Source organism: Ochotona curzoniae, unplaced genomic scaffold (genome assembly GCF_017591425.1).
Source record: "Ochotona curzoniae isolate NIBS_2020 unplaced genomic scaffold, NIBS_Ocur_1.0 scaffold_1852, whole genome shotgun sequence".
NCBI classification, from domain to species: Eukaryota; Metazoa; Chordata; class Mammalia; order Lagomorpha; family Ochotonidae; genus Ochotona; species Ochotona curzoniae.
Genome location: NW_024467087.1, coordinates 23,582,950 through 23,605,674, shown reverse-complemented (window position 1 = coordinate 23,605,674; position 22,725 = coordinate 23,582,950). Strand labels below are relative to the sequence as shown.

The 22,725-nt window shown below is 39.7% G+C and overlaps 1 protein-coding gene across 1 annotated transcript in view; it reads left to right on the top strand.

Annotated features, from left to right (window-relative positions):
- Nucleotides 1-22,725, top strand: part of IL13RA1 (interleukin 13 receptor subunit alpha 1) — a 63,668-nt gene that overhangs the window by 22,969 nt on the left and 17,974 nt on the right. Inside the window, exons 5-10 of the mRNA XM_041000030.1 lie at nucleotides 8,582-8,769; nucleotides 10,600-10,751; nucleotides 16,472-16,519; nucleotides 16,762-16,894; nucleotides 19,968-20,064; nucleotides 22,406-22,490. Of these exons, the coding sequence (XP_040855964.1) occupies nucleotides 8,582-8,769; nucleotides 10,600-10,751; nucleotides 16,472-16,519; nucleotides 16,762-16,894; nucleotides 19,968-20,064; nucleotides 22,406-22,490 (703 nt within the window). The remainder of the gene's footprint in view (nucleotides 1-8,581; nucleotides 8,770-10,599; nucleotides 10,752-16,471; nucleotides 16,520-16,761; nucleotides 16,895-19,967; nucleotides 20,065-22,405; nucleotides 22,491-22,725) is intronic.

The window sequence follows — 22,725 nt, the reverse complement described above, 5'->3', positions numbered from 1 at the left end:
TGTATATTTAGTTCTATGAAATCTTCCAGATTTTTTTCTCAAGTGATTGAGCCATCTTACACTCCCACCAGCAATATGAATTTTGGGAGTCTACTAAGATCAACAAATAGTTGAGTTTCACATAAAATAACTGATAATTTTATATTTGATACTCTGGTGTTATGGTATTTGCTTTCTGAGACTGTGCACTTTGTTACTTTTCTCAATTCGCCTGTGATCGTTTCTTTTTCTTAGATCCTAGTACTATTAGCAACAGAACAAGAAAGAAAGGGCCATGTTAATCCAATTCAACCCATTAAACCTTTACTAGTATGCAGTGGGTAAAACACTGAATGGACAGCAGAGATAAGAAACATGTCTCATTCCTCTTAAAGTCTAACATACAAAGAGAGAGAGAGGACCCAGCATAGTTACCTGTGTGAAGATAGCATAGTATATGCCAGACGCTGTTGTACAGATAGACAGACACTTGTGGAAAGCTAGCGTAGATGCAGGGCTGGTTGCCTAGGAGGCTTTGACAAGGGGGACAGCCTGCCTTACACACAGTTTCTCAGAGACTGAACTTTGGGGAAGGGCTTTATTTTATGGGCTTGCACTTTGGCATAATTGGTTAAGCCAGCATCCCATACGGTGCCCGTTCATGTCCTGGCTGTTCCATTTCTGATCCAGCTCCCTGCTTATGACCTAGTAGAGCAGTAGAGGATGGGCAAAAACCTTGGGATCCTGCACCTGAATGGGAGACCAGGGGAAGTTCCTGGCTGCTGGCTTCAGAACAGCTCAGTGCTGGCTGTTGTGGCTGTTTGTGATATGTATGGATGGAAGATATCTCTGTCTCTCCTCTTTAATCTGCCTTTCAAATTTAAAAATGATTATTTATTTTTATTTGAAAACCAGGAAGAAGGAGAGACAAAAGAAATAAGACCTTTCATCCACTGATTCACTCCCCCAGATAGCTGCAACAGGAGTCAAGAACTCCATCTGGGTCTCCCACATGAATGGCAAGGACCCAAGCACTTGGGCCATCTGCTACTGCCTTGCCAGGTACATTATCAGGGAGCTGGATCAGAAGTGGAGCAGCCAGGACTCAAACTAGAGTAACCGGGACTTGAACCAGCACTCAGCACTCTGGGATGGGATGCTAGTTTCGTGGTTAGCTGCTTAACCCTCTGGCCACATTGGCACCACCCCCAACCCACACACAACTACGTCACACAATTACGTCTGAGAGGGCATGATGTAGTACTTCTAAAGCTATACAATGACCATGGTGCTTCACTACGGAGTGTTCAGATTGCCTGATGATTTCATGGGGAGTACTTTTGGTATATTATAAGCCTCATAGCTATATTATGGAAAATACTGCCCCAAAATGATGAGAATTTTTTTCAATGAAAACCTGCAAACCTCAGGATTCATATTCACTCTCTTCAGGAGTAGGATCCTTCTGACAAAGTTGAAAAGTACCACTGGTGAAGCAGGTAACACTGAGATTATGTAGTTCTGTCTGAAGGTTTTTTCCCTTGATGAAAATAGATTTCATTTATGATTTTGTAGGTTTTTTAGTTGCCCACTCTTGGTACCTGTTGCTTTTTTTTTTTATTTACTCAAAACCCTTCAATAGTTCCCCAGTATTTCAGCATGACAGACAAAACCTGTTATGATCTGGTGCTGTTGACCTCTCTAGCCTTGGTCTCATCTTCTTCCTTGCTCCTCTTCCTGTTTTGCAACCCACACTGGTCAGCAAACACTTCACTTCTCTCAGTTCCTCAAACAGACTCTTCAAACACTCCAGCTGAACAGTAGAATTCAGAGTATTCCGACGAAATAGTAAAAGTATTCTGCATCTTCACATAGCTGATCTTTTTCACCTGATGTCTCTTGATTGTCTTCTTTCAGCTCAAACACCATTTCCTGTCCAGAGAGCCTCTCTGGACCTCTCAAGTCTAGAGACATGTTCCTTCATTGTATCCCACGGAAATTCGTACTTGAGAGTGTCATGGTGTTCAACACATTGTGTTGTCATTTCCTGTTTACTTGATGGTAGTTTGACCCAAGCTGCAATATCCCTTGAGAGCAGGAACTGTGTCTTGTTCTACCCAGTGCCAAACACGTGGTAAGGATTCCATAAATAAGTTGTGGATGGTAGTCAGACTCCAAAGCAAGCTGGAGCACATTTAGAGTTAGGGTGAGGACTTAGGAAATAGAAGCAATATAGGAACACTTTAGGAATAAAAAAAGATTGAGTCACTCTGGCTTCCTGAGGACTTGCTAGTGAAGAAGGCAAAGAACTGTATACTTTAGACACGATTGTCTCTGGTTGTTGCAGTGAAATTTGGGGAGAGCTAATAATAAAGCTAAAAACATATCGCTGTGTTGATTCTGTTGTTAGTCCATCTTTCCTTCTTTCTCTGGAGTCATTAATGGTAAAACCACAAAAGGTCTGTGTCTAGTAGAGTAGGAAAGAAAAGGGAGAAAAAAAATTTTATTAAAGGGAGAGATCTTAAACAGCGTCTCATTCCATGGCAGTCTGTGTATGAAAATTACCCAATTATTATAGTCAGGATGACATTGGAGGTAGGTTGTTGGCTTAATCCGTTGGATCTGTGGCAAGAAAAAAATAAGGAAATGCCTTGAGGGTATACTAGCACAAACCAAGTCTCAGTGCAGATGGCAAAAAGTGTCTCTACTGGGTGAATGAATTACAAAATTGTGGACTGACCAATTAGAAACACCATTGCTCTTCTCTGGGCTGCTGCAGGCTCTTGCCAAAGCTGGCAGAAGGTAGTGCTTGGGCTGGCTTTCATCCCTCAGTTGATGCCTTTTTGCAGGTCACAATCTGTGTAACCATTGGAAGTGACCCAAGAGGCAATCCCAAGAGAATGGTGGTTCACTGGCACCCAAGATTCTTGTCCTACACATTCCCATGCCAGTTGTCAGCATGGTCTCTTTCTGTAGTATACACCTGTGTTGTTCAGCACAGTAGTCATTAATTACATGTGGCTATTTACATTGTTATTTTTTTTAAAGATTTGTTTATTTTTATTGGAAAGGCAGGTTTGCAGATAGGAGGAGAGATAGTGAAAAAGATCTTCGATCTGTTGATTCACTCCCCAAATGACTACAAAGGCCAGAGTTGGCCCAATCTGGAGGCAGGAGCTTTTGCCAGGACTCCCATGTGGGTACAGGGTCCGAAGACAATGGGCCATTCTCTTCTGATTTCCCAGGCCACCAGCAGAGAGCTGGATAGGAAGTGGAGCAGCTGGGACTTGAACCAGCACCATATGGGATACTAGCACTACAAGGCACAAGATTAGCCAGTTGAGCCATCTGGTCCACCTCTACATTATAATTTGTATTAATTAAAATAAAAATAAGCCAAAACTCAGTTGCTCAATCTTACTAAGCTAGTTTTACCAGTGACTAGTGGCTCTTGTATTGCACAACACAGATGGGAATATTTTTATAATCACAGAAAGGTCAATTGGCCAGTGTATAAATTCTGTATCTTCTACCCTGACTACAGCTGATTCATTATAGAGCCACATCACTCTGGTTCAAATTTTGGTTCTCTTACTAGCAATGTGATTTGGGCAAAGTCCACTTTCTTTGAACCCTGGTTCTCTAATTTGTAAAATAAAGACAGTAAAAATAGTTCATATCTCTTTTTTCTTCTTCTTCTTTTTTAAAGATCCATTTATTTTTATTGGAAAGGCAGAGATATACAGAAAGAAGGAAAGACAGAGAGGAAGATCTTCCGTCCAATGGTTCACTCCCCAAGCGGCCTCAGCGGCCGGAGCTGAGTCAGTCTGAAGCCAGGAGCCAGGATCCTCCTTCAGGTCTCCCATGTGGGTGCAGGGTCCCAGGGTTTTGGGCCGTCCTTGACTGCTTTCCCAGGCCACAGGCAGGGAGCTATCGTATAGGAAGTGGAGCCACTGGGATTAGAACTGGTGCGCATATGGGATCCCGGTGTGTGTCAGGCGAGGGCATTAGCCACTAGGCTATTGCGCCAAGCCCTGTCTCTTTCTTAAACTATGCATGTGTGTATTTTGGAAAGGCAGACAGGATAGAGAAATTCCATAAGCTGGTTCTTTCTCCAAATGTCCACAATGCCAAGGGTTGGGCTAAATTGGAGCCAGGAACCAGGAACTCAGTCCAAGTTTCCCCACAGTGATTTCTGGGATGTCAGCAAGTTAGCCATCACTAGTTGCCTCCTCAACCCTTTGGGATTACTAGGGAGCTAGAATTAGAAGTGGAGTTGGGACTTGGATGCAGTGATGGGGGTTTGAGCCCCTAACATCCATGATGGGAGACTTGATGAAGCCCCTGGCTCTGGCCTTCAGCATGACCCAGTGCTGGCCATTGTAACCATCTGGAGAGTGAACCAATTGGATATAAGGTCTATGTGTGAATGTGTATGTGTGTGTGTATGTCTGTCTGTCTGTATCTTTGTAACTCTGAGTTTGGAGGAAATAAGTATGTCTTAGAGAGAGAGAGAGAGAGAAGGAAGGAAGGAAGGGAGGAAGGGAGGGAAGGAATGTTTGGAGCCATGACTAACTGCTGGCATGTATAGAGTAAGCTCTCAGGCTTTGGTGGCTTCCATGTCTGGTTGTGTTATTCATCCCCATCCCCTTGCAGATGTTGTCATTACCCCGTGCTGACCTCACCTCTGACTTCACAGAATTACCAGCACATAACTCCTCCTTTCTTGCTGTCCCCTGGATACATCTTTCCCAATCGAAACCACAGAAGGGAATCACCACAGCGTGCTCATTAGCAGGCACCCAGAAATGGTTTAGGTGCGAGTTTAAATCATGTCACATAAGATGGCCGATGACAGTGTTCTTCCACGTCCAACCAAGAGGTGTGGAGTCAGTTTTGTATTCCAAATAATTGTTTGAAGCCCCAGAACAGTGACTTGTTTCCTTGCCTTAGTGTGGCATTGAAATCCTTACCTATGCAGCTCTAGACTAGTCTTGACAGTGACATTTAGGGAATTTCTTACCAGATTAGTCATCTTCAGAGTGGGAGGAATAATTTTCCCCTCCTCATGTCTGCAGGGTCCTTTCATGGAGGAACTCATACTTAGATTTAAGAGGAAACACCTGCTATCTTGGGTTATCTATTTTTTTTTACAGGAAGTCCAAGGAAGTCTTTTCAAAGCCAGTTTTTTCCCTTTTATTATTATTTCTAAATTGTAACATAGTTGTTTTGAAATTTCACATCTTCTGTAAATAAGTATATAGGAAATAGTCTAAAGATGAAAAGGGTATCTAAAAAGACTGTTGAAATTCTTTTCATAATTTTAAAAACCCACTAATTTCATGAGTAGTTTTCTTTATTTATGTAGGAAAAATGTCATCGATTTCTTTACTTTCTTTTTCTTGCTGTGGGTGGAAAACATTCTAGGTCTATCTGATCTAAAAACTAGCCATACAGTAACATAATTTTGAAACACTGCTTTCACTACAAACCTGAAATGAAGACAGAAAGCTTTTATGCTATGTCTTGAAGACAAGAACAATTTCATGTGAAGTATTTCTTTGAGTAGTCATTAAAGGAATAAATGCATTAGATCTGAGCTTTCTAAAAACTGATTTGTAGCAGCCTCCCCTGGAAAATTGCTATCAGAAAGCTAATCCTTGGGTCTGGAAAGAGTTTCAAGGTTAGATTCTCTCGGAGATGGTTTGAGAAATACGCATTTTATATGTCTAAGGATGTCCTTGATCAGATAGGTCAAGGGGTTGTGACTCTACACATTTTGAAAATTTTATTTGAGATGCAGGTAGAGGAACAAATCCAGAGAAAAACAGAGATCTCTCATCCGCTGATTTACTTCCCAAATGCTGGTAATGGCTGGAGCTGAGCCAAGCCGAAGCTAGGAACCTGGAACTCAGTGTGGTCTCTAGTGTAGGTATCAGGGACTCAGTCACTTGAGCCACACTGTTGCCTCCAAGGGTGTGCATTAACAGGAAACTGAAATCAGAAGCCAATCTGGGACTTGAGCCTGAGCCTTCTGATATGGGACACAGGAGTCTTAACAGGTATTTTAATTGCTGTACCAAATACTTACCCCTTAGTTCATTTTAAAGATTGTGTCCCTTTTCTGCAGAAACCTTAACTAGTCCCATTGTGGCTGATGATGCAGGACTTAATGGTCTCTTCTGCCAGCTTTATAAAAAGAGTTATCAGATAGCCTTAGCCTTAGACCAAAAAAAAAAAAAAAAAAAAAATGAAAACATTGTATTATTGTATTATTGTATTTGTCTGTACTGTACTAGATACTGATAATCACTGGGCAAGATACATGAGAAGTGAAGTGGTAAATAAAATACCAGCAGTACCGCTTTGTGGGAAACATTGAAAACCACCCAATGGAGTAAGAAACTTAGAACCATTCTGAGGGCCATTGTCGTGGTTTAGCAAGTTAAGCCACTACCCATAATGTTGGTATCAGTTTGAGTCTTGAGTGCTCCATTTCTGATCTAGCCCCCTGTTGATGTACCTTAGAAGGCAGTGAATGATGCTTCAATTACCTGGGCCCCTGCTACCCCTGTGGATGACCGAGATGGAGGTACTGACTCCTAGCTTCAGCCTGGGGAACAAAGCAGTGCATGGAAGACCTCCTTTTGTCCCTGTCTTGCTATATAACTCTGCCCTTCAAATAAAGGAAATTATTTTTAAAAGAAAGCTGTTCAAGAACATTAGTCTGGCAATGATTGCAGGACATTAGTAAAGGAAGGTCGGAGGAGGTCAAATGCTGTATGTTCTTGTGTGTAAAACTAAATCCCCAAAACAAGAAAGAAATGCCTGTGTGATACTATTACTGCAAATATAGTTTTGTAAAACTGGAGTTCTAATGACCCATGATTACCTTATAACTTACTGTATGTGGGTGAAATGCTTGTTTCTGTCCAGTTATTGTTTATAGCCATTGCCTATATTCCCTCTAAACTAGAATCTTTTGCTTTTTTACTTGTTAAACTTCTTATTTGGTAAATCATTAAACTTTTTTTTTTTTACTATAATGTATTAAGTTTAAGATGTTATCTCAAAAACTTCAAAAAAGAAAAAAAAGAAAAGGAGAGGGAGAGGCAAAGGAGAGAAGAGGAAGTAAATATAAGAATTGTATCTATGAGCTATATTAAATCTGCTCAAAATGAATTAAAAATAAAGCCTAAAGTGATGAGGTCATGAATTAGAATGTAGGCAATGGGAATGTCAAAAAAGACAAGAATCCATTTAGTGATAGGTATGATGAATATAGGGAAATGGGGTGGTGGGAAAGGTGATTTCAAAGTATCTAATCTGGGAATTCAGTGGGAGCCCAAAGGAAAGGAGCCTGTCTGCATAATGCAAATAGGAAGGAAAGGCAGTTTGCTGGGGAAGAGGACACGTAATTGGTTACTGATTTTGAAGAGTGGAAGACTCCACTGAGCAATTAAAAATCTGTTACTAGCTCTGAGGTGAGAGGTCAGGACTAGAAATCACCAGCACAGAAGTTGTAGTTAAGGGGCAGGAGTGTTAAATTGGGGATGAGTGGGAAAAATAGTCAGAAATAGAGAAGAATGTCCTGGGAAGAGGTAGGAGGGAGAGGAAGAAGCTAAGATCGCAGGGAGGGATTTAGCAGATAGACATTTTCAGGAAGCATAAAACTTCTTATTCTGGGTTCAAAAACTTTGCTTTTATACAGAAGTGGAAATAATTGGAAATCCAGTTTTCATGGCTCTTGATAGTCCTCCTCACCTTACACATACCTGGATCCCACATGAGCACTGGTTCTTGTCCCACTTCAAGTGGAGCACTGGCACCACTTGTCTTCCAGCTCCCTGCTTGTGACCTAAGAAAGCAGTTGAGGACGGCCCAAAGCCTTGGCACCTTGTACATGAGAAGGAGACCCGAAGAAGCTCCTGGCTCCTGGTTTTGGATTGGCTCAGCTTCGGCCATTCGGCCACTTGGGGGATGAACTAGCTGATGGAAGATCTTTCTCTCTGTCTCTTCTATCTGTAAATCTGACTTCCTAATAAAAATAAATAAATCTTTTTTAAAAAGAAAGTATTTCCTTACTTGAGTTTGAAATGGGCTACATTGTAAAATGGAGTTTTGCGAAACCCATCTTGCTTGTTTTATTAGAAGTGATACTTTTCCAGGGACATGCATTTCAGTGATTTAAAAAAAAAAACATTCTAGGGAGCAGATGTTTAACTCAATAGTTAAGATGTTCACACCCCACTTCAGAGTGCCTATGTTCAATTCTTTGTTTCTGACTTCAGTGTCCTGATCAGTGCAGAACGTGAGAGTCCGCATATTGGCACAATTGATAGGTTCCTACCATGAGATTCTGGATTGTATTTCTGGTTTTAGGCTGCAGACCTGGCCCTAGCTTCAGCTGTTGTAGGTATTTGGAAAATGAGCCACTGGATGGGAATACACACATTCAATCATTGTCTTTCTCTCTCTCTCTCTCTCTCTCTCTCTCTCTCTCTCTCTCTCTGCCTGTCAAATAATAAACAAAAAAACTGTACCTATTTCTTGAATAAGCTTATTAAAATAATACAGAAGTTGGTCCCATTTTGTGTTGCAGGCACAGCAGCCTAGGAAAAATTCTTCAATGTGAAAACTTCTATAAAGAAGATCAACACATTGTTTGTTCCTTTGATGTGACTAAAGTGAAGGATTCTACTTCTGAACAGCATGGTATTCAAATAATGGTCAAGGATAATGCAGGAAAAATTAGACCATCTTTCAACATAGTGCCACTAACTTCCCATGGTAAGCTTTAGAAGTTTTCCGTGACTGTGGATAAAAGTATGTTTTAGCTTTTGGATATTTACACAAGTAATAAAAATTTATTATTTTGGTCTTCAAGCATTTGCTCAAATAAGGAACTCTGCTTATGCTTATCTTTCTTTGATAGAGCCTTTTTTAAAAAATTAAATTTGAAAATCCTAATATATATTGAGCACATGCCAGATATTTTATCCTTGCTAAGTTAGGATTCCATTGATACTTAGAGCAGTCAGTTGTAGAGTCAAGAGCAAAATGTAGTCTGTCTGACTCTGAGATCTGTTTTGTTTGCAGTTAAGGTATTTGAGAAGATGATTCCTGAATATCCTATCTCATCATTAGAAAAATCCTAGACTCAAAGTGGTATATGCCATCAGGGGTGATATTCAAAATACTTACCCACCCTGTACAACACAGGCACTAATCAATCAATTGTTAGCACAACTAACAATACCTATACAGGGTATGGTTAAGGTCCAACCTCCTCCACTTTGGACAAGTCCTATCCACCCATTTGAAGTGATTTCTTAAGTATTAAATGGAATACATAGTTCCTTTTGACCTCAAAGAACTGTTGTAAGGTCCAAAGGAAACAAGGATAAAGAAGAGGTTTGTTTGTTTTTGCTTTTTTCCCCCCTGAATTTCTAAGGCAAAGTACTATAGTCATGTGGATGGTTTCTTGTAATGGTTTAATAAGGAGTTCAGATTCTGGCTCAGTGGTACACAAATCATTGATAGATAGCCTTTAATTAACAAGGTTCCTGAGTTTATGAGTATAAGACTACCATCCCTTTCATGTTGTCAAAGAGGTAAGGTCTCCTGACCAAAGGCAGTTGTTTATAGGCCAAGGGAGTGAGGGCAGCGTAATTTGCTGAGCATGTTAAGATAAAGCAAATCCCTTCTCTTTTCATCTCCTTGTTTGGAAGATTGTCCTAAATAAACTTTCAAAGGCTTATTTTGCTTCTCCCTGGACATTGATGGTGACAATGAGGAAGTCCCTTTTCGGCTAGAAGATGACATTAGCAAGTTGTTTATCTGTTACCCTCTATTACGTGGCATTAATAACTGATTTCTGAAAAAAATAAATTGAGCTGACATGTGATTCTACTCATGTAACACTACATTTATCATCACAAATGTTTTTAATTGTATGATTTATCAGTGTTAAGTATACACATGGTGCTGTGCAACAGATTTCTAGAATTTCCTCATCCTGCAAAAATGAAACTATGCAGATAAATATTGATTCCTCCATCATTGTTAACTTTCTACTTTCTGTTGCTATAAATTTATTCCTTTAGATACCTCTTATGAAGGAAATATACAGTATATGTCCTTTTGTGATTAGTTTGTTTATTTAACATAATATACTTGAGCAGCATCCATGTTGTAGTGTAATGAGAGCTTAGACTAATGGTTTAATTGTGATTTTTGGTTGGTACAAGTGAGCAATAGCTAGGGAATATCCTTGTATGTGGAAGAACATCTGAACCAAAAGTCTTCTTTATATCCTGCAGTTAGATGTCCTGATTATACCCGGGTCAGCTTATAACCAGGATGCAGATCAGAGTTCATGCCATTTGCCAGAAACCCACAAAGACTCTCCTTAAATCCATTTTAATACAGTTTAAGATAAACTTCCTCCACAGTTTATTTTGTGGCTAATCAGAAATTCTCAAACTATGAATCTGATTGTGTAAAGCTATTAGAAACAACCAAACTTTGATTGAATTTCATGATAGTATATTTTATTTGTGTATGTGTGTCTAAAGTAAAATAAACTTTGGATATTAATTTTTCTTCTGTTTCTTTCAGTGAAACCTGATCCTCCACAGATTAAAAATCTCTTCCTCCAAAATGATAACTTGTATGTGCAATGGGAGAATCCACAGAATTTTATTAGCAGATGCTTAACTTATGAAGTTGAAGTCAATAGCAGTCGATCTGAGACACATAACATTTTCTATGTAAGTGTTTTAGCTTATTTGGATACTTTCTTTTCACTTGGATTTCCTACAAAAGAAATGTAGTTCTGCCATTTGTCATATGATGATGATGATGGTGGTGGTGGTGGAACTTCTTGTCTGATAAAAAGCGTGTTTGAGAGTTTCTGACAATATTGGCTACAAAGTTCAAGCCATTCGTTAATGTATTTGCTTACCACAGCTTTATTTTGTGTTTGTTTTGTGCCAGGTACTGTTTTATATGCTGGGGATAAGATAGTACACATGATGACTACTAACTGCCTTTTTTTTTTCCATCATGAAGTTTGCACACTAGAGGAGGAATATGTAAATGAGTAAGCTAATTTCAGAGTGTAAGTGCTCTGAAGAAAATAAGATGGAGTGCTGCGGTAGGGTGACTGGAAAGACCTAGAGGAGTATTAGTTGTGGAGAGAATCTGAAGTAATTACATTTGTGACCAGACCAGAATAATGAGCAGGATACAACTCCTGGGGAAATCATGGGGTAGAGGAGACACCAAGGTTCTGAGGCAAGAATGAGCTTGGAATATGTGGGAAGAGCAAAAAGGAGGGTGCTGTTGCCAGAATATATCCGAAAACAGTAGTTAGGGATCAAATTGTGGAGGTGCAGATGATCTCTAACTGATGATGGTTTGACTCTATGATGGTATGAAAATGAAGTACAGCCAGTAGAACCATGTTTTGAGTTTTGAGATTTGATCTTTTCTTAGGCTAGTGATGTGTAGTACCAAGTAGCTCCTAAGTAGCTCAGCAATCATTAAGAGAAGTAATGAGACTCTACAGTGTGTTTTGCTAAGCTTTATTGTTTGACTGAGTATTTGGATTTATGATACTGTTTTGATTTATGATACTGTATTTTGATTTAAGATATTATGATTTAAGATGATTATATTAGGGACTGGCATACTGGTTAATCCACCACCTGTGATGCTGGCATCTCATATGAGCACTGTTTTGTGTCTGGATAGCTCCACTTCTGATCTAGCTCTCTGCTGATATGCTTGGGAAAAGCAGTGGAAGATGGCCTAGATGGCTTTGTCCCTGGCAGCCACTGGCAGAGACCTGGTTCCTGATTTCAGCCCAGCCTAGCCCTGGCTGTTGTGGTCATTTGGGGAGTGAACCAGCAGAGGGAGGATATTTCCCTCTCTCTGCCTTTCAAATACTTTTATTTATTTATTAAAGATGTATTTAATAAGGATATATTCATTTTTATTGGGAAGTAAGATATACAGAGAAGAGGAAATATATAGGAGATGTATATAGAGAGAGGAAGGTCCTCCGTCTGCGCAATCACTACCCAAGTGTTCGCAGCAGCTGGAGCTGAGCCGATCCAAAGCCAGGGGCCAGGAGCTTCTTCTGGGTCTCCCACATGGGTGCAGGGTCCCAAGGCTTTGGGCCATCCTTCACTGCTGTCCCAGGCCACAAGCAGGGAGCTGGATGGGAAGTGGGGCCGCTGGACACGAACTGCTGTCCACAGTTTCCCCCACATTTAAAATCATACCAACCCTGAAGTATATTTCTGTAGGTGATACCTCCAAACCACGAGGATTGCACCACTCACTTGCATGCTGTCTGTCTGGGCCCTTTGTACATTTAAATTTTAGAAGTTAGAAGTAAGGCCCAGCATGATAGCCTAGCGGCTAAAGTCCTTGCCTTGAATATACCAGGATCTCGTATGGTTGCCTGTTCTAATCCCGGCAGCCCCACTTCCCATCCAGTTCCCTGCTTGTGGCCTGGAAAAGCAGTCAAGGACTGCCCAAAGCCTTGGGACCCTGCACCTCTGTGGGAGACCCAGAGGAGGCTCCTGGCTCCTGGCTTCAGATTGGCTCAGCTCGGCCATTGCAGCCACTTGGGGAGTGAACCATCAGATTAAGATCCTGCACTCTGTATATCTGCCTTTCCAATAAAAAAATTTTTGAAAATCGTAAAATAACAAAAAAAAGTTAGAAGCCAACATTGCATATGGGCTCTAGTTTGAGACCTGAATGTTACCTTTCTGATCTAGCTCCCTGCTAATGGCCTGGGAAAGCAGCCAAAGATGGCTCTAGTATTTGGGTCCCTTCACCCAGGTGAAGCTCCTGGCTGTGTCGTGGCCCAGTGCTGGCCACTGTGGCCATTTAGAAAGGGAACTAGCAGATGGAAGATCCTCTTTATCTCCAACTCTGACTTTCAAATAAATCTTTAAAGAAAATGTTAGATAACTTGTTTTAAAGCCATATTTTTTTTTATGGTTGGCTTTTAAAGCAGCTGACAAGTAAGCACATTCCTGGGCCCGATTTTGTTTTTGTCAACGTGAAAATGTTCATTAAAATCAGCCAGTTCTGACAGGCTGTAACTCCAGAGGGAGAGAGCAGGTCCACAGCAGAGCAGAGCTCTTCTGGGAATTTGCAGATGAAAGTCTAATCATCAATTATTGGTGCGGTGAAATAACACACAGTGAGGCAAAGCAAAGGGCTTCCATGTGTTGAGAAGGGTGACGTTTAGATTTCTAACAAAGCAAGTTACCGAAAGCTGGAATAGATTTGACTGCCCCAGGCTCTATTGTTTCCTTCCAGGTGAAATTCTGAGACACCTGTTGCTTTTATTACTTTACCACTCAGTGATGTTCTTCTGTTTAACCTGATTGCGTGTATGCCTCCTCTTGCCCTCAAAAATTAGAAACAGGAGTCAGAGGGTACCTGCTGGGCGCTAGTCCTGCCGCCAATAGCAGCTAACATCACATATTGAGCAATTTCTTTGTAATGTTTTACTAAGGTACTCAATGTGAATTTCCTTGTTTAGTCCTCACAGTAACTCCAGGGCTCTAGGTCCTGCTCTGTTGTTCCCATACTACAGATGAGAAAACTTAGCTACTCCTAAGAGTGCCTTTCTAGTAAGTGTAGGAATAAGGTTTAAACAAAATTCTCACAAGCTTGTATTGCTTAACCATTGGACACCACCTAATCAGCTCAGTGTTTCCTATTTTTCTTTTTAAAAACACTTATGTATTTATTTATTTGAAAGGCAGAGAGAAATAGAGAAGGCCATAACAACCCATGAAATAGGTATATATTTAGCCTACATTTTATTGAGAAAAAAATAGGGTTCAGAGAGTGTAACTAATTTGTTATAGGCGACACAGCTCTAATTTAGGATGGTTTTCAAGATGGGTTCATCTCCATGTATTAAACTTTGACCAAGACTACTTATACCATGCACATAATGATCGCTTAATAAAGTCTTGTTGAATTGAGCTGCTTTTGTTTGATTGTTTTACAGACTTCTCAACTGAACTTGTACAGTATGGAAGTTATTTACCTAAATCAGAACTATAGTCTATGTGGAATTAAATCTGTTTATACACTTGAGTTTAATGCTCTCTCCTAGCAGATGTTCACCAGCTGCTTCCGCCCCTAGAATGTCCTGGGCTTTTTGAGTCTTCACTGATTTTAAGCTCTGTTAGTTAAACTTCTTTTTCCCCCCTTTTTCAAGACTATTTGAGGAATTATTTCATAAAGCGATAACATTTACGAGAGGGTAGTCAGCGGAAACATGAATGGGTGCCATGATACAGGGGTTATGGCAAGAAGTAGCTCATGAAGGAATCCCAAAGAAAAGAAAAACTTGCTTTTGACATACCCTCCCTACCCTGCCCCCCGCCGGGTTGCTGCTGTCTCTGCTTGGTGCTTTATGCCCTTGCTTTGCTTCTCATGGTCATCTGAGTAAATGATAAACTATGCCAGGGGATTTACATTTGGACGAGAGCCTAGGGATCTAAATCTCCACAATGTTTTGCTAACTTTGAAATTTATGTCTTTGGGAGATGGTCCAGTGTAGGAGGGGCGTGAGTCCTGAAGCTGATCTTGACACTTGTGGCTCCCCAGCAGGCCTATGACTCCAAATGGCCAGTCCCGGGACATGTTCCCCTCTGGGTGCCTTTTTCTCTGCCTATGTGTGAAACATTGGAAAAGATGGCCCTCTATAATTACACTGGGTTCTCAACTCTTCACAAATGCTGACAGGAACCCTTCAGTGAGTGGCATGACATGCCAAAATGAATGACTATCTATGCATTTGATCTTTGTTCTAAGTTTAAACATTTCTTTAGTCATTGTTGACTATTTAAGGAAGAAATATTCATGCATTAATTTTTTAATTCTTTCTGTTGAAAATACTTGGCAATTAACCAACTGATCATTTTCTGTACAGTAGATGAAAAGTGACTTAGACAATATGGAGAGGAATTTTACATTACAAATTCTTTTCTCAGTTGTTTTTTTGTATTTTATACTCAACAAAGGAGATTCCTTTCTTTCTTCTACCCCCCCCCCGAACTCCTCTCCGTTTTGTCTTCCCTTCCTCCCTCCCTCTATCTGTGTGTGTATCTCTCTCAAAACTATTGTTTATTTTGTTTAAAAAGTTTATTTTTCTTGGAAAGGCAGATTTACAGAGAATTAGACACACAAAGAGAAAGGTCTTCCATCTGCTGGTTCACTTCCCAGATACCCTTAACACTCAGTTTTAGGCCAGATCAGAATCAGAAGCTAGGAATTTAGTTCAGGTTTCCCATGTGGATGGCAGGAACCAAGTACTTTGAGCCACCAGCTGCTGCCTCACAGCAACATCAACAGGAAACTAGAATGGAAGTGGATCAAACCAAGCACTTACCTATGGAATCAGGATGGAGTACAGTTTAACTCATTGTGCCACAATGTGCATTTCATATTACATGTGACTGCCTCTAATAGTTAGCAGTTTTTTTCCAAATGATTGTCCCAATTTACAATAATAAGCAGAAATTCGTCGTTGCTTCATGTAGAGCTTGATATTTTCTGATAGGTTTATGGATTGTTTCATGGATTCAAATTGCATTTCCAGGGCCAGCATTGTGGCACAGAAGGTTAAGCCACTACTTGTAATACTGGCATCCCATATAGACACTGGCTTGAATCCAGCTTTTCCACTTCCAACCCAGCTCCCTGCTAATGTGCCTGGGAAAGCAGTTGAATATGGCCCATGTGCTTTTACCCTGCAACACACACTGGAGACCTGGATGAAACTCCTGGCTCCTGCCTCTGCCTCTGACTCTGTATCAGCCATTCAAATAAAATAAATAAAATTAAAAAAAAATTCTTTCTCTGTTGATCAGTAAGGTCAAGCAATTTTTCATAAGTTTATTGACAGTTTGTATAATGCCTCTTGTGAAATGTCATTCTAGTCTTTTGCTTGTTTTTCTATCAAGTTGTCTTTTTCTTACTAATTACTAGGATAAAAATATATGTGCAAGTCCTCCATCAGAAATTACAAATGTATTCTCTTAGTCTATGTATTACTTATTTATTTTTGCAACAGAGTATCATTTGATGACTAGAAGTTTTGAATTTTAAGATCGATGGCTTTATAAAAATTTGCCTTTTTGACTAACATGGGATCTTTCAATGTCATGAAGGTATTCTGTTTTCCTCTAAAAGTGTACTGTGTTTATGTATTTATTTGCTCATTGACTTTATTTTTCACATTTAGATCAGCAATGTGTATGGAAGTGATTTTGTGATAGCAGGAGGTAGGGGCTAAGATTCCTTTTTTCCCTAGGTGAACCTACCTGTTTTCACTGTTTGTGATCTTCATTTAATGGGATAAAAATAAAGCTTATTGGAAACAGCTAACTCATTTTTTGTTACTGTGTTTATTATGAGACACATGATTTTTTTTTCTTTTCTCAAGGTTGAAGAGGCCAAATGTTCAAATTTAGAATTTGAAAGAAACATGGAGGTTAGTAAATTACTCTTTAGACAAAGCAATTGAGGTTGGGGCGTGGCAAGCATAAGTCTAAACTGCTTTGAGAAAAAGAAACTACTTTTTATTGCTATTTTTTTTAGGAGTTGAAGTCACATGATTTACATTACCATCCAAGTCTTAATCATATACAGAAATTGGCAGATAATTATATTACAATCCAATTGCTACAAAAGTAAATAAACTGACAATATCCCTTGTGTATTTTTATATCTAAGGATACAATTTGTTTCATGGTCCCTGGTGTTTTTCCTGATACTTTGAATACAGTCAGAATAAGAGTCAAAACAAATAGATTATGCTATGAGGATGACAAACTCTGGAGTAATTGGAGTCAAGCAATGAGTATAGGTAAGCAAACAAGTTTCATTAAGATTTAAAATGTTGATGCATGGAACTAAGGTGAAGCAGAAAATTAATTGGAAAAAGAAAATGTCATTTTTCTTGCCATCAGCCAAGAGTATTACCATTGAAATTTATTTTCTGTTCACTTTCAAGCTAATCTATATTAACTTACAATATCCAACTCTTTGGAAAACCACAATTCAAATAGTTTTATCTTCACCTCTGTTCTCATTTTCATCAATGTAGAAGGTGGACATGATGAAATATGCAGATTGTACAATGCAAGAAAAGTACTTTATGGGCTAGTTGACAGAATCAACAATGGAGCAGTGACTGTGTATCATATTTTAAGAGTTAAACAGAGAGAGGGAGAGACAATGAAAGATCTTCCATTCATTAATTCACTCCCCAAATGACTGCAGCAGCTAGACTGAGCCAAACTGAAATCAGGAACCAGGAGCTTCTTCTAAGTCTACTGCATGGATGCAGGGGTCCAAACACTTGGGCCCTTCTCTGCTGCTTTCTCAGGTGCATTTGCAGGGAGCTGGAATGGAAGTGGAGCAGCCAGACCACTAACCCACACTCATGTGAGTTTTTGGCATCGTAGGGAGCAATTTAACCTACTATGCCATGAACTGATCCCTTAGATATTTAAATCTATTTGTGTTTGAAAAAAAATTATTAGTTGAGAGACTGACCAAGCTGGGCTCAAGCACAGGATTGGAAAGACCTTTACTTTGTGGATGTGAATGTTGTGGGATGGAATACAAGGCTTTATTTGATGATAAGCTCCCATTGTGACTCAGTGCTGGAAATTTAAATATCCTTAAAAGTCATTTGAGGTCTCAGATATCAATGATAGTGCAATTCCCATAACCAGAGCCTTGCTGCCTGTTGGGGAACTAACTAGTCTGGCCCCATCAGAAGTGTGCCTATTTTGAGCAGACCAGAATATGTACTTGAAAGGGTAATCAGTATGTTGAGGAACCTCAAAACTTGACAATGAACAATTGCTGAAATAGCCTTGAGGAGTCATGGTTGCTGGAGTCTAGTAATTATCAGATAAAGGGGGGGAATTGTCTTTTCTTCCTGTGGTTCCAGGGGTGGGGGCAGTATTGAAACAACTTAAGAACTTGTTAAACAGCTCTCAAAATCAGAGAGACAGGTTGTGCCAGACATAATGATGTAAGTTGTTGCTTCATGACAAATTATCCCAACACTTAGTGACTTAAAACAACATATATTGTTATCTCACAGTTTGTATTGGTCAGGAATCTAGGCACCTCTTAGCTAGAGATCTCGAGGTTGCATTCAAGCTGCAACTGGGATCGTAACCTAATCTGAAGGCTTAGCCAGGTCTGGCAGATCCACTTGCCAGCTCATTTATGTTGTTGGAAAACTGGAAAGCCCGAGTTCCTTGTTGGCTGCTACGTGAAGACTGTAGTGAGCTGAATTATGCCCTCCAAAAACAGGTTTTTTCAAGTTCCAACTCCTGGTACCTGAGCTTGTGATGATCTTTGAACTAGGCTCTTTTGCCCATGTAATTACGTTAAGATGAAAACATATTTGATTAAAGCACACCTTAAATCTACGGATTAATATCCGCAGAAGAACAGGACAGGATACAAAAAGGCACGTAACCACGCAAGGAGGAAGGCAATGTGAATAAGGAGCATATGGCCCTTCTGGGACCTTGATTTTGGGTGTCTAGCCTCCCAGAGTGTGAGAGAAAAAGGTCTGCTGTTTGAAGGCTCCCAACGTATGATAAATTGTCACAACAGCCTTAGAAATTAATATCAAAGTTCCCCCCAGCCGGCTGCCTGGACCTCGCCCAAATGCTATTTCCCAATATGGAAGCTGGCTTCCACAAGTGAGTGATCCAAGCAAGCAAGAGTGTTTAAGAGACCAGCCCACGTGGAAACCATGGCCTTTTATAACCTAATCTTGGAAAGGGCATTCCATCACTGCCACTGTTTTGTAGCTTAGAAGAGCGTCAATTAGTCCAGCCCATGCTCAGGGGAGATTACATAAGAGTATGAATATCAACAGAGAGGAATCATTCAGGGTCATCTTAGAGGCTACCTAAAACAATGGTGTTAAACCCTGATGATGCCTTTTAAATTCTTATGCCATGGTAACAGATAAGTGCATAAATAGATAAATGTTGTTCTGGTTATTAGATGTGGCAAAGCGGGCTTTTGCATTGGAATTTGCTGTACTTGAGGCTTGCCTCCATCATTTACTAAACTCTTCTGAGTGAGTTAGGAAACTCCTCTGGGCCGCTTGTCATATAAATAGCAGTTAATACTACGTATAGTATAAATATGAGATAGGCATGTTAAAGCACCCACTATGGAGTCAGACATATAGTAGGTACTCATTTAGGAATAGTAGTTCATGGGGTCAATCATTGGTATTACCGGTTAATCTACTGCCTGCAATGCTAACATCCAGTATGGGCACTGGTTTGTTTCCCATAAGCTACTCCATTTCCATTCTGGCTCCCTGCTGCTGCTGGGACAGCAGCCCAGTGTTTGGGCTTCTGCATCCATATGGTAGACTGCAATTAAACACCTCGCTCCTGGCTTCAACCTGGCCCACCCCAGACTGTTTCAGCCATTTAAGGAGCAAACCAGCAGTTGGATGATCTCATTGTCTCTCCCCATTTCTGAGAAAAAATAGAATATATTAAAAAGTAGAATAGTAGTTTTGTGCTGAAGTTTAAATATTTTAATAGTGATAAGTGACTGGTAAGGAAAATATAATCACTGTTAATGAGATAATATTTAATTGATACAGTATGTTTATTAAATATTTGTCTTAAACTAGTTCAGAGATTCTAGTTTTAAATAGTCTTTAAGATATTTACTCATTCACAGATTTTTAGGCAGATTTGAAAAAACTGAAAATTTTAAATTTTGACAAATACTAAGAGGAAGGTAAAAATATTTGGAGTTTTTAAAAATGTATTGGGGTGGGGGCAGAAATATTACTGATCTTGTTAGCAAAATTGTTGTTTAATTTATGACTAAAAGGGTTTCATTTCTCATGTCTTTCTGTTTGCTTTGCCATTCTCCAGGAAAGGAGCCCAATTCTACATTCTACATAACCATGTTACTCATCATTCCTGTCATCGTTGCAGGTGCTATCATAGTCCTCCTGCTTTACCTAAAAAGGTAAGGAGACTTTCCAGGCAAGCTTTATAGTTTTTGTGAGCCTAGTTGCTATGGTTATTGCTGTCTATGCTGATATTTTATATTGCCTGGTACATTTAGAGGCATTTTGGCCACAAATGATTTTTGCTAAGATGATATGGCAAAAAAACTGGTATTGAGTATGTTATCTGGTAGGGAAGGGCTGGATTTGTTCCCGAGGCCTCTGCTCAAGCCCTGCTCCCTTTACATGTGTTTAGCACTGTTGACTAGACCCTTTATTCCTTTTACCCTCTCAAAGGCCAAATTTATCAACACTTAGTGGCTCTTGGAATGAAGTTTTAAGAGTGCAGACTGGTAACTAATAAAGTGACTTATAATTAATATAGAGCAGGCTGCTTGGTATATATGACTATAAGAAAGAGAACTTTACCAGGTTGTCACTTCTATGTGATATCTATTCTTTAAGAATGTTATATTTTATTCTCATGATGGGGACTGTTACTTGCTCTTGCAGTAAATGTACAAGATTGCAATACAACTGTTTAGCTGGGTCCAGAATGAATATTTTATTATTGTTTTCAACATGCATTTATTTAATGCTTATTTAGCTGCCAGGCAGTGTTGTAAGTGCTGAGGTTTTAGAAGTGAACAGGACAAAGTCTCTTTCTATATTTTAGCAGGATATATTCCAGAAGGATATATATGTGTATGTATAGCTGTGTATATAAATATATATCTTCAGAACATTCAAGGAAAATAGGATTAAAAGATAAATTTACCTCAGTACAGAAAAATTCACCAGTTTGTTCTTCACAAAGCTCATGAAGATGCATAATCTAGAAAAACTATGCATAGATTTCAAATTTTTCACACCAAAATGATTTCACTTAGTGAGAAGTAAGATTGGCAGTGTAGCAGTGGGAGTTAGAAGTTATAAAAGGCATGTCATACATAAAACTGCCAAAGAGGCCTTTCTAAGAAGATAACATTTGAGAAGAGACTCAGAAAAGTGAATGGATGAGCCTTTCACATATTCAAGGAAAAACCTTTCCTGGCCAGGGAAAGGCCCTGGGGCTGGGTGGCATTTAGTGTGTTTGACTGGAATTCAAGATACAAAGGCGAGCATGGCAGCAGGTGAGGCTGACAAAGCTGATGAATCAGGTCATGCAGGTACAGGCCCTGGCAAGGAACTTAGATTTTTGTCTTAGTCATAATGGAAAACACTGAATATTTTAAGCAGGGCAGGTAAATGAACTGAAGTTTTCTTATAGAAAATCACTGTAGATGCTGAGTAATAATTGACTTGGGCAGGAATGGAAGCAGGTAAAATAGGTAGGTTACATTGAACTGGACTGTAAGAAAGGTGAGGGGGGAGTTGGCAGTAGAGTTGATAAAAGGTGGTGAGATTTGGGGATGTATTTTGAACAAAGCACTGATAAGACTTGACAATAGCTGCTTGTCCGTGGGGATGTGAGGGAAACTGAGGATTCAACAATACCTCTTCCGGTTGGGCTCGAGCAAATGCTGGTACCGCTAACAAATACCATGAGGAGGGCTGGTATTAAGTGAGAGACAAGGCTTCAGGCACAGGTTCTGGATGCGTATTGCGTAATCAAGTAGAGGTATTATGAGGCAGTTGGAGTACACAAATATGCTTCAGAATTTTAAGGAAAAACAGAATTTAAAATTTTGTTTATCTTGGTGCACAAGATTTTTGAAATCCACGCATGAATTTTTCATAGTATGCATTTCTGTGAACTTTTTGGACACCTCCTTGTACGTGAATCTGGAATTTTAAGAGAGAGAAAAGTCTGGGTGGGATTATAGAATTTTGGGAGTCTTACAGGATGTAAATAGATTTTAAAGCCTTAAACATTTAAAACCGAAGTACAGTGCTCATAAACTAAGTGAGTGATAGAAGAAGAAGGGACAAATGTTGGAGCTCTGGATCACACGAATGGCACACCTTGAGGGATGAGCACAAAAGAGGGCTTTAGGATGGCAAAGTAGAGAGCAGAGAATTAAGAAGAAAGAAACAGAAGAATGTATCCTAATCTCAGAAAATTGATTTGCAAAATTATACAGTACGTTCCCCTCTGGTCTATTAAAAGTATAGCACCAGTATTATTTAAACATTAGGATGTAAGTAAGTTGCTTGATCTGTTGATCAGTTTGCTTCACCCAAACTTGATGCTCTGCAGATACTGACTTCCCATAGCTTATTTTAGAATTTTTTTTCACAACTGGTTTGCTGGATGAAAGGACTTATATATCATATTATTTCCCAGTGTCTTGCTTTAATGTGGCTCTATGGGATGCTCTATAAACTGGGAGTTTTGATCCAAAATGTTTGTTTTTAAAGGCTCAAGATCATTATATTTCCTCCAATTCCGGATCCTGGCAAGATTTTTAAAGAAATGTTTGGAGACCAGAATGATGATAGTCTGGTAAGCACTGACTTTGTGGGGTTTGATATTGTTGCTTTCTTTTTTTGGAGGCTAGGGGATTAAAAAAAAGAACATATATATTCTGTATATATATAGTGAAATGCATATAGCATGGGCCCGGCACAGTAGCCTAGTGGCTAAATCCTCACGTTGCATGTGCCAAGATCCCCTATGAGTGCCAGTTCATGTTCTGGCTGCTCTGCTTCTCATCTGGCTCCTTGCCTATGTCCTGGAA